This window comes from Acanthisitta chloris, unplaced genomic scaffold, assembly GCF_000695815.1.
Source record: "Acanthisitta chloris isolate BGI_N310 unplaced genomic scaffold, ASM69581v1 scaffold4517, whole genome shotgun sequence".
Classification (NCBI taxonomy): domain Eukaryota; kingdom Metazoa; phylum Chordata; class Aves; order Passeriformes; family Acanthisittidae; genus Acanthisitta; species Acanthisitta chloris.
Genome location: NW_008684184.1, coordinates 208,042 through 220,793, shown reverse-complemented (window position 1 = coordinate 220,793; position 12,752 = coordinate 208,042). Strand labels below are relative to the sequence as shown.

At 40.6% G+C, this 12,752-nt stretch overlaps 1 protein-coding gene across 1 annotated transcript in view; it reads left to right on the top strand.

Moving 5' to 3' along the window:
* The window catches only part of TBX15 (T-box 15), a 36,499-nt gene that overhangs the window by 4,751 nt on the left and 18,996 nt on the right, over positions 1 to 12,752 (top strand). Inside the window, exons 2-5 of the mRNA XM_009079228.1 lie at positions 2,875 to 2,976; positions 4,735 to 4,906; positions 5,277 to 5,444; positions 9,784 to 9,848. Of these exons, the coding sequence (XP_009077476.1) occupies positions 2,875 to 2,976; positions 4,735 to 4,906; positions 5,277 to 5,444; positions 9,784 to 9,848 (507 nt within the window). The remainder of the gene's footprint in view (positions 1 to 2,874; positions 2,977 to 4,734; positions 4,907 to 5,276; positions 5,445 to 9,783; positions 9,849 to 12,752) is intronic.

Sequence of the window (12,752 nt, the reverse complement as noted above, 5' to 3'; positions counted from 1 at the left end):
CTGAGTGGTAAAGCTAACATATAAATAACTTGATCATACCAAACTGCTGTTGATATAAAACCTCCTCCTAAAATATATCAGATGTCATCATGTGTTCCCTATGAAACACAGCCTTGGTGTCGGTAGCTGTTGGCTATAAAGCTAGCTGATATCTTTCTAGATGAAAGGTTCTTGACTGTTTATTAATACAACCATATTCAAATTGCCTGAATTCCTTCCAAACCTTTGAGCCTCTTGTTTTCTGTAAGGCTGATGCCTCTGGGGTACCAAGAGCCAGCCAAGAGGAAATACAGAGAACAGAGACTTAACCAGGATTACACATGAGTACATCCCTAAGTCGCCACTGTTAGCCTCTACCTTTTCCATTTCCCCTTTCCACACAGCAGTGCTGCCAGAGACCTTATGGCAAAGTAACCCAAGTTACTTTTACACCCACAGAAAACCAGTAATAATTTACAAAACATTAAAAGTACACTTTAAACCTTAGAGAAAGCAGTGGGATCAGCTGAGCTCTCTCTGACCATTTTAGAGATTAGCCTCTAAGCCTGTTGAATGATCTGTGGCAATATTTTACAAGGTATTTCATAAGCAAACAACCCCTCAGGCTATACTGCAACTTTACATGGGGCTGTAGATTTGGAGAGAGCTTCTTGGGACACACAGTGCATTCAGTTTTCCCAATACAGTGCACAGACTTAGACCCAGAGATTCAGATTTAATCCTGGGCTTCTTATCAACCCTCTGAAACACGACCTACCTCTTTAGCTGCTCCCAAGGCACATCTCTCTAATTAGGGAGAGCCGGGCTGTAAAATGCCACATCCTGTACCCATTTTTCTTGGCAGATTTAATATGAAATAAAGTAATGCCTTCAAGCCACTGAAGACTAATCTATTATTCCTTTTCTCCCCCCAAGTCATTCAACTACCAAACTCGCACCATCAGTTGAAAAACTGCTCTCTTCTTGAAGAGTTTCTGCAGACGTTTTTTCTGACAGTTTTATGTCTCTCATAATTCAGGTCAGCTGTGCTGTGCCAGCTGCGGGGTGGTGCTCTTCCCACCCACCATGATAAATGCCCTTTTAGAAAGCAGATGCAGATACTAATAGGTCAAAGCTTTCCTTCTTATTGTAGCCTGAAATGGAAAAGCTGTGGGTAGGGGAAAAGGCTGATCATCAACCTCCTCTTTACTACCCTCTTCTGCTAGAGGCTATATGTGGCCTGGATGGAAAAGAATGAAAGAGCTTCTCATGGTCACATCCCTGCAGTGCAAAGTTTGAGAGACACATTTGGAGGTGTTGATATAAACTTTCCTGTTTGCTTTCTCCTCTAGGCTGTGCCCACTAGTAATAGTTTGAGGAACAGAAATGTTGGGAGAAGATATAAATCTTCTCTGACATTTCATGGCTTCTCACTAAATGAAAAGGAAAGTGCCATGATAGTTTCTAGGGATAGCTTCTGGAAACAGTGGATTACATTTCTTGTATGCTTCTCCATGATTTTGGCATTGTGATTTTAAATTACCCTTTAATATCTTCCTTCCATCCAAATACCTTCATTCAATAAGGCTATCAGAGAAACAGAATGTAATTTTGTATGACCATCCAATACTTTTGGAGTTTCTCTTGCCTCATTGTTCTACCTTCTCTAGGTAGAAGTCGAGCAATCAAGTAACATCATCCTATAGGACCTTAGCTCAACTTTTTGTCAGATAGGGCTGAGAAGCCACTCAAGTAAAGCTTAGGTTTGAGTTAACAGTCAGTGAAACAATGCAGGATTTCTTTCAGTGCTCTGCTCAGCTGCTTGATTCCTTTTGCACTTCACCTAGTTCTGCTCCTCAGATTTTATGTAGATCTAAAAATACCATATTAGTTGCAAATATAGTATGGTGTAAGCAATTCCATCAGCATGCTGTTTGAGTGAGTTATAGAACGGAAGTTGGTCTCCCAGCCTCCATAAAATTTTCAAGGAGAAATTAGGCCATAGCCACACTAACGCTGATATTGCCTTGAGGTTAAAATTGTTCTGATCTGTTCTCTTCTGAAATAATTGCTTACCTACAAACATTTCCAGAGCATTGACTGTGCTCAGCAGAACTAAACTTGTGCTCAGACAAGAGGAGAAAGGATGGGAATTGATTGTCTTTGGTGTAGCGTTTCATTACTTGCCTATCAGGAGAAAATGCTTAAGACAGTTCTGGATCATATGGCATAGAAAAGACAACACTTACTAAAACTGTTGCACAAAATACTATCAGGACTTCAAGGAATCCATGGGAATAACGCCAGTGTTTCTGATAAAAGTGAAGTATATTCCTAATAAGCAGATTAATTTGAGGGATGTTTTTTCTTAAGTAACTTTATACATAAGGGTGAGTGGATCTTTTAGGATGATGGATTTGCCTTAAATACAACCCCAGTACTATCAAACTCTATATTGAAATGTGATACTGTCAAAAAAAGGAGGACTAAAGTGATGCTGCATTTAATGGAATATGAGAGAATAATTATAGGTGGATGGCCAGTGGACAAAATAGCAGGAGGAAGGTACACTACCCATCCTAGAAATGTCTTAGAGAGGACAATCTGTATGAAGCATAGGAGAACCTTCTGCTAGGAACTGGGAATGGACAGAGTGCTTGACTGTATTTTATGATTACTCACAGGTTGTTATCCTATTATCCCTTTCTCAAATAGGAAAAATTTGAAGACTCAAACCACTGCCAGCACACCCTTTGCTACCCACATCAAGCCCGGTGGTGCCAAGTACTGGGCTGTGTAAAGTAGCATGCTTCTGGTGTCAGAGAGAGGTGTAAGGAGCCTCTTCAACTTCCTTGTTCACCATTTTCTTGCTTGTTTCTACTCTTACTTTCCTAGGAGAATGTTTCCAGCCATGAGGGTGAAAATTACAGGCTTGGATCCCCACCAGCAGTATTATATTGCCATGGACATTGTCCCAGTGGATAACAAGAGATACAGGTAAGCTTTTTAGGTGCAGAGGCAGGAACCTTGTAATAACTTACTGTCAATGACAGCCTAGGAAAGACACCTGCCATTACACACCATTGCAAAGGTATGCTGGGGAGACCAGTTGATTTACACCAACATAGCTGATCTGAACAGAATAATGAGACACAAACCCAGAGATTTAATATATTCTCTTGCTCTTTTGGATTGGAATCTTTCTCTTTTCAAATAGCAGTTTTAAATTGAGGTGATCTCTATCATGCATTTCCCATTTGACATGAACAGCAATGACCATCTGAGGGAACTGATAACTGGAGTTATCAATGGGGAGTCTGCAGCCGCTAAAATTACTTCAGCAAGAAAGGAATGAGCAATTGGCAGCTGAACTAAGACAGGCACCTCAGGTCTGGCCTGAACTGAATTGGGTGATTTCTGTTTTAAAAGCCTTCATTGTCCAACAGCCACAGTGAATATTGGTCCTTGACCTGCAGTGTGGAGTCATTGAGAAACCCTCCACTGCTGAGCTGAAAGACAGGAAGAAGATATTTCTCTGATATTAATGGTCTTCTGATCCTGAAAAGTACTTTGGAAAACTCATGGTCCTCTGCATCCCAGAAAACTATCCAGACAGATGTGATTTATGTATTCTCATTAAAACACCCCTGAGAGCAAATCTTTCCCCCAAATAGTCTCGGCTGTACCACATTCCAAGGATTCAGAATTGAACCTCTGCTTCAAATGCTAAATATTACATTTTTGCTCTCAAATTGTGCAGTGTTTCTCAGGAAAATGCTTTTCCTGGGAAGCATCAAAGTAGCATCTGATACTCGGATGTTTTTCCTCTTCCTTTGGGTGTGGTTCTGATATTAACATGGAAAATAAATTGTTTTACCCTTTTTTGCTGTCCTTGTTAACTTGTGAGCCACATAGAGCAAACTAGCAGTGAAAGGAACAGACTTCTTTTTTTATTTTATTTTTTCATTTCTTGTGAAAATACAGGAAATGAGTCACTGTTTGTAGGTAAAGACTGAAACAGCTTAGCAGAGCTGAGTAGAGACCCAGTGAGGGGCAGCAAAGGGCAGAACTCAGAAGTGTTAGCAGAACTGTTTGTGAAATTCCTTAGATGGAATGAGCTGCAGGACAGAAAAAAAAAGTATCTAGGCAAAGCTGTGGTAGAGAAATTTATGGCAAATATAGGATCAGGAACAAAAAAGATCACAAAAGACCAGGAACAGAAAAATAATTTTTCCCTCTAATCCCAACATATGTAATACTATATGGAATTTCCTGTTCTGCAACATTTCAAACCAGAAATTCTGTTTTATCTGTTTTTATGGTATCCATTGGATTTTTCCCTTTCTGGGTGAAGACACGTGTTTTGCAAAGTCTGGCAAGGGATCCAGTGCAGATTTCCAGAAATTGCAGGGCATTTATTAATATTTTCAGAGAGAACTTTATTTACTCCTATTTTCCAGACTCTAACTCTGGCACAGAGAGGGTTAAGGAGTTGAGAAGGCACATGTGGCAGAGTTTTACAGGGAAAATGACTGCAAGGTGGTTTCAATAAGGAATCAAGCCTGAACAAGTGGCTCAGGGGTAATCTGGCTTTCATTTAGAAGGTAGGAGGTTGCAATAAAGCACATTCTCCTTTGACTGCAAATGAGAGCTTGGGGTGCATGCGGTAGGGTGACAGGGGAGTGGGAGCCCCGGACATGTTTCTGCAGTGAGTGAGTGAGAACGTCCCTTAGCCATCTACCGTTCCTCTTCCAGGTATGTGTATCACAGCTCTAAGTGGATGGTGGCTGGCAATGCTGACTCCCCAGTGCCTCCGAGGGTTTACATCCACCCTGACTCACTGGCTTCTGGAGACACCTGGATGAGGCAGGTGGTCAGTTTTGACAAGCTCAAATTGACCAACAACGAGCTTGATGATCAAGGCCATGTAAGTTAGAAGTTAATCCTGGTGCCTGCAGTCCCAGCCTCGCTCTTCTCAGACTTAAAATGTTGTTGCTGCTGCTGCTTTGATGCTCCTGTGTCCTGTTGGGCACGTATCTGTAGCTGCTTTCTGGAGTTATGAAGCATTTTTCCCTATTTCTGTGCTTTTTCCTCAAAATGTTACCTGAACTTATAAAGCAACAAAGCACCTTCCTCCCTGCTCACAGCACAAACTTTGTCTTGTATATGCTTGTAAGAAAAGAGTAATTTATTCGTATTAGCTCTTACTTCATCCCAGCTTCTTTGTACATCTGGATGTGGTATAAAATATTTGGGAAAAAATAGTCCTTTTCCTTTTGCTTTTGTTTTGTCTTCAGATAATCTTACATTCAATGCATAAGTACCAGCCCCGTGTTCATGTCATCCGCAAGGATTTCAGCAGTGATCTTTCTCCTACAAAGCCAATTCCTTCAGGAGATGGAGTGAAAACCTTCAACTTTCCTGAAACTGTTTTCACCACAGTGACAGCCTACCAAAATCAACAGGTGTGCCTTCAGGCTCCTTTTATGTTGATATCGGTGTGATTTTTGTGATTAAGACATTAACTTCTCTAAAAAACATAGCTATAGAAGAATGTACACTTTACAGGCTTAAAAAAAAATGCTTGCTATGGGGTAGTGTGTAGACATGAAGTATCTAGCCAGAAAACCACCCTGAAGATAAGATGACTGTGGCTGTACTGTAAAGTAAATAAGTGAGATCAGCCATAAAGAGATGTGTTGGTTCAAATTTCCTTGCTGTTTCATGGTGTAGATTACAGCATCCTGTATTTTAAAAAAAGTGCAACTAGTCCAGATTTGTTATCTTAGAGAGAAAACACATAGTAGATGGGTTTTTTTATAGCAGTGAAAGAAAAAGTTTTAAATAATTGTAATCTCATCAGTTTGTTGACAATCTAAACCTTCAAACCTTGAAATATTGCGTATGAATGATTGTCCTGAGGGATACAGGTCAAGTAAGGAGTAAAGTTAGGCCCCTGAACTTTAGGAAAGCAAAATTCCAGCTCTTCAAGGAGATAGTCAATAGGATCCCCTGAGAGACTGCCCTCAGGAATAAGGGATGGAACAGGACTGGCATATCTTTAAAGGAGTCTTCAATACAGCATGAGAGCTAGCAATCCCCAAGAGCAAGAAATTGGGAAAAGAAGTCAAGAGATGAGTATGGCTGAGTAGGGACCTGCTGGTCAAACTAAAGGGAAAAAAGTAAATGTGCAAGAAGTGGAAATAAGGACAGGTGACCTGGCAAGAGTATAGAAATTAAGTATGGCTGTGTAGGGATGGGGTGAGGAAGGCCAAGGTGAAGCTGGAACTGAACCTGGCAGGGGTTGCAAAGAATAACAAGAAGGACTTCTATAGGTATGTTAACCAGACAAGGAAGGTCAAGGAAGGTGTACCCCTGTTGATCAACAATGCTGGAAAACTGGTAAAAAATAGATGAGGAGAAGGCTGAGGTATTCAACTTTTTTGCCTCAGTCTTCAATGGCAACCTCTCTTCCCACACCACTTGAGTGGATAGACAGCAGGATTGGGACCAGGGAAGCAAAATGTTCCCCACTATAAGTAAAGATCAGAAGAGAAGGCTTTGGGGTGACCTAATTGTGGCCTTCCAGTACCTGAAGGGAGCCTACAGGAAAGATGGAGAGAGACTTTATACAAGGGCATGTAGTGACAGGACAAGGGCGAATGACTTCAAACAGAAAAAGAATAGGTTTAGATTAGATATTGGGAAGAAATTCTTTACTATGAGAGTGGTGAGGCACTGAAACCAGTTGCTCGGAGAAGCTGTGGATACCCCATCCCTGGAAGCATTCAGGGCCAGGTTGCATGGAGCTCTGAGAAGCCTGGTCTAGTGGAAGGTATCCTTGTCCATGGGAGGTGGTTTGAAACCAGATGACCTTTAAGGTCCCTTTCAACCAAAGCCATTTTGTGATTCTGTGATAATTCATGTTTAATTCAGACCCTGCACAGTTCCAAGTACAGACTGTTACTATTGAGTCCAGATATCATAAGGAAAAAATGTTGCTACAGTGGGATTCTCCCTGTAGAGACCTTGACTTTGTTACTGATCTGTCCTTTTTGTTAAACTAGATTTCATGGCACTAAGAAATACAATCCCAGTTCACATTAGTGTTTGATTACAGAATTCCCTGTCTATCCCTATTTCCCCCAAACATATATCTTTAAGAAGAAATTAAATGCTAAGAAAACATGAACATTTAAGAAGTGTTTGAGACACCAGCGAAGAAAGGAGATTTGTAAAACCCTCACTGTGGATTACATGCATTTGCTCCCCCTTCTCTGTCAGTGGCCAGTGAAAGATCGTGTCCTAGTCTTTGGAGAGGTGACCTGCTTTATTGCTTCTTCAGGCATGTTCATTGCATGCACAGACAGGTGCTTATATCCACCCATTCCCTTTGTAGTCTCCTTACGTAATGTTTACCTGCTAGCTACCTCTGTCTCAGGGATTCTCACTAGCCTTCACATCACCTCTGTCATGCTTTGGGCTCAGGGAGCTCCTATTCTCTTGTTTTTCTACATAGACTCCCTGTTTTATTTTCAGGTGACAGGTACTGTTCATACCCCATTTCCCACTTCTGCCATTCTAATTGGAATGGGGGTTGTGATGACATTTAAAAGGGTTGCATAAGGTAATTTGTTTTCTCAGCCATGTGAAACAGAATCTTAGTTGATGAAGTTTTTTGTTGTGTTAACAGTGTGTCCACTTAGATAGTGCAAGGTACTGTTATAAAACTAGAGTAAGGGTACAAAACATCTTGGAAGAAAAAGAATATGCTATCAAGCCTGTTAGGGTAATAGATTGTACAACTTTCTGCCATCAGTTGCAGAGGAGTCTTGAATGGAAAAGGTTGGTGATGAAAAATGGTGAAGTTAATATTTTTTCCATTACAACATCTGTGTTTCTGGAGAATGACTTGATGAAGTCAGTGGAAGTCATTATATTTAGTATTTTTGGACTGTGGGACAGACCCGTGTTAAATCAGCTTAAGGCATATTGCAATATATAACCAATTTCTAAAAATTGTGAATTGTAACAATTTAGTGAAATGTTATATAGATTTTTATTTTGCGACATATTAGAGAGAGCACTTGTGCTACCAGACTGCTTCTGGGTACCCACTCCTAACTTTTTTTTCGCAGTCTGATCCCATTGAATTGACTTAAATCAGGATTCAAAGTGGATCACAAATATTGCAACACAACGGTGGGTTTGCTGCCATTGCAGCACAGGAAATTTCCTGCCCCCCTCACCAAAATGCATATACTCCACGAACTTTAACTGTAACTTAGACATGGAAAAAGGATACAGAAAGGAGAAAAAAAATTATGGGAAATAAGCTGGTTATTCTTCCTTAATGATCAGAACTATCAGACATAACTATACAGGTAAGGGAGGTGCTAAGGGAGGGGTCTCTGTCAGGGACTGGAACCACTGTAAAGAAGCATTGAAATTTCTGGTTCTCTGAATTCCAAACACTTTGAGGTCTTGTGAAAAAAAAATTGGGGGATGCAATCATAGTTTTATAATATCAGCAAAAGAGATTCTGGTGGGCTGGAGAAACCTTTTCATTAAAATAAAATTTAAATCCCCTGAATCTGCCTGCATGCCCTCCAGCGGCTGTAAAACTTCACTTTACTGAGAGAAGCGTCTCTGGAAACAATTGTAAAATGTTAGCAAATCCACCACAGGGATTCCCTCTTCTGTAATTCCATCCTCCACAGAACATATCTGTCTCTGCACACACAGGTCCCAGGACAGCTGCAAAGTCAGGCCAGTGGAAATTAAGTTCACAAATTAAGCTTCTGCAAAAATAAGAGCTGCATTCTAGATCTGAGGTTAATATCCAGAGCAAGGGCTTGGTTCTGACAGAAGCAAAACACCTGCAAATCCACTTCAGATCAAACTGTATTAAACTAGTCCCTTTTGAGTAGTTTCAGAAAAAAAAAGACAAAACAAAACCAATTCCTCAAATTTGATAGGGTCTGGAGGTCTCACACTTCTTTCACTCCAGAGATGGAATCTCTGGGACAAGGTGAGGCTGGCAGAGGGAAGCTCTTGTGTTGTACCAGGTTGTGGAATAGCCAACAGGGAGTATAATACCACAGGTCAAAATCCTGATGTTATTTTCGATATTTACCAGCATGAAACTCATGCCTGAAAATAAAGCAGGAAGGAAGATTTTCCCCCAAAATAAAGTCTGGCTGCCACCTTCTTTGTTTAGAGGAGGAAAAAATAAGAAAAAAAAATATTTCCACACCAGACAACCCTTGAAGGGCCACTTGGATTCTGACTAGAACAACTGCAACTTCTATGTGTGGCCTGGGGGCTTTGGGGGCTGTAGGCTGTGTTGTGCTCTTCTCCTTTTCCCCTCAGTGCCTTTTCTCCTTAGCATTGTTTGAATGTTCATGGGTGCACCCAGCTACTGGACATCTGGTGTTGAGACTGGGATAATTCAGATACCAGTCAGACCTGAGCAGTATGCCTGCTTCTCAAACCACATGGTCACTGGTAAATTGTAGCTCCTGGGGTTTTGCATCTGGGTCCAAGGTTCTACAGGAACAACTTTTCTGCCCCAGCACTGTGCCAGGCTTCCTAATGCTGCCATGGTTCCTGCCTCTGGTGCCACTGATCAGCTTAAGCAGGTAGTCTGTTCGTGGATAATGGAAGGTCACAAGTCTGGGGAAATAGGTATGGAGGATAATAAGTACAGGAGGCTTGGGCAAGAGTGGTGATCATCCATAATTTTAACTTTTTGAAAGAAAAAAATGTGGCTACATCAACTAATTATGTTTTTCTTCCTTTTAGATCACCAGATTAAAAATTGACAGAAACCCCTTTGCTAAAGGTTTCAGAGATTCTGGGAGAAACAGGTAACAGGAGCTTGTTTGTGTTTCCTCACTGATGTCTTCCCTTCTTTCCCTGATGAGTGCACAGGACATGTGTCTAAGGTTGAGGAAGGCATTTTGTGGTCCTAATTACTTTTTACAGGAGAAATTTGCTGTAGACTAGTTCTTAGAGGAATTAGAAGCACTGTTTTATTTTGCCTAAACAGGTCTTATGTATAATGATGGCTTCTTTAGAAAAAACTTTCCAAGTTAGCCAGCTAGATTGACCCTATTTTTTCCAGAAGTCTCCTCCATGGCTGCTCCTGCCTCTATCTGGATCCTGCAGTCCCAAACCCTGACAGAGGGTTTTAGATATTCTTAGACACTATATCTGTGAAGGCAACTTACCACTTTCTTGCTTGACAATATTTTTTTCTGTGACTGTATATTTTTGGTGGTGTATGTTTAATTTTCTGTTTGCTGCTACCTTAGTACCCCTTCTGTTACCACTGTTTTCTTCTGTATATATATTTTGCTCTCGGGTTTTTCCTGTGCTGGATAATTTCTATGATTTTTGTGTTTTCAAAACATTCTTTAGCATTTCCGTTAAATTATTCGTAAGCCGTTGACGTATCGCTGTTATGGTGCCATGATATCTAAAGAATTAGATAAAATTAAAGGACTTGTAAAGATACTGTCGAGTCTTTTAAAATTTTTTTAGTAGTATTAGAATGAGGAACAGAGAAAGAAAAATGGAGAATTGTAGATTTTAAAACAGACAAATAGGTCACGGTCTAACACTGCAAAATAATAGGTTATTCTTTATTATATGTAGAGCTGGATGAAGGGCATTTATTTGGTTTTAGTTTTAATAGGAAATGCCAAAACTTGCAGTGTAAATACTTGCTTTACATTAGAAGAAAAAAATGAGTTTCTGAGAGGTTTGCAGGAGAAAAGTGCAAAAACGTTCTAGTTTCTAGCAATTTCAGGTTTTCTCCAGTGATGTCAGATTGTTTCACTTCTATTGTGTTGCTTGATTTTTGTCAGGATATTTTGTGTAAAGATTAAGTAGAACATCTTAAACATCATTTAGAAAAAGTTATATTTTATCAGCACAATAGTTAAAAAGGAGCTTTAATCAAAACCTCATATTGTACTAGTAAAAGGCATTGCAGAGTTATCAGAAAATACTAAGAAAGCCCAAAGATTCAACATTTTCTGCCTTTCATGAATCCTGAAGAATGTTCAGGAGATCTAAGTATTTCAGATCTAAATGATGTAGATATCCTTTAAATCAGTGTGACAAAGGCTTTAAACATTGAATTAATTGCAGAATTAGATATCTATAACTACATTACAAGAAGCCTAGGGTTGGAAAGCAAGGCTATGAGTGTGTAGACCAGAGTGAAAGTCATGTGCATAGCCCTCATTTGCTGTCCCCATGGGCACTGTAATTCAATTTTTACTTGTATGCTCCTGTTGTGCGTGTTCACCAGGACTGTTACATCTGTCGTGGTTTGCTAAGGGCAGTGTTCAGTGAATGGGCAACTCCCCTATGTTTTCTGCCACATATTTTCATGCTACACTCTCCATGATCACAAAGACCTCTAACTGACCTAGAGACTTTCTAGTTCAGATCCCCTGTTCTCATCTTACTGAAGTTATGCAAAAATGTTACCACCCTCATTTAAGCCCCACTTTGAGCATCAGTTCTCCTTGAGGCATATGTGACTTTTACTCTGTTCTCTTCTGTGTGTGGGAAGTAGTATGTGCCCTGGGTACAAGATCTTCCCTGTGTGCAGAGATACAGCTGCACTGGGGGCTGGGTTTGGAAGAGGGATTAGTGGAGTTCCAGGTACATGGTGGGCTAGGTTAACGTAGAAGGCATTAATAAGGTCCTAGCACAGTGAATTTGGACAGTTTCCTGAAAAGTTTGGGAATTACTGATCTTTGTAGCTCATTGATTTAAGAAAGGGCAGGAAATTGCTACACGGCTGCAGCTGTGGGGAGGGCTCAGTAAGGCTCTCTGTTGATGTAAAGAGGAATTAAAATCTTTAAGGTATTACACATCAAAGAGAGCAGCCTGAGGCTTTAGGAACTAAAAAACAGGCAAAGGTATTTGCAAGCATATATAGCAGTCAGGCGCCTGCCTCACAAGCAGTGGTCTGGCTAAGGTTGCACTGCTGTCGTCAGCTAGTGGAGGATACTAATGCTCAGCTGCTCCCTTTCAAGAGGACACATGCATGGATATAGGTATAGGAGGGAGAAAAGTATTAAGGTTCAAGCTGAAAGGACTCTCCAAATGGGATTTTCTTAACTGTGCTGGATGGCTTCTCTTCCCTTTGTGAACTTGTAATCTCAACAGGATCACTGGTCAACTGGATTTACGATCCTGATGCTCTGCAACTTCCCACACCCTCAAACATCATTCCCACATCCTTCCCACCACTTTAGTAAATTGTAGTGCATCAGACTGTGGCTGCAAAACGTCCCACTGAAAATGTAGGCCTCCTTTGAAAAAGAAGTAGGGCAATTTGAAGAAGGGGCCATTTGTGAAGCAGTCAAGCGAGTAGTACACGTCCAAGAGATTTTCTGTATAAGGTCTTAAAAGAAAAAAAAAAGGTGTGACAGCAGCAGGAGACACAGAATTCTGAGGTGTCTCCAGGACATCATATCCCAGTGACATCAGGATACTGAATCAGAGCTGTGGTTAGAGTTTGCCAGCAAATGATGGAGGAAAAAAACCCACTGGAAAATGTAGAGCATAGTGGAAGAAAAGGAGCTCTTAGGCCACTTCTTCTCTGTGACATTTCCTTTCTGCTTTGTGTTGAGGCTCTGAGGACCATGAAATGGAGATGGATGCTTTTCCTCCATTTATTTATTCCATTATTGTTTCACTGTTGTTGCCTGCTGCAGAAATTATGGAGTTGGGTATTGTTTTTAAAACTA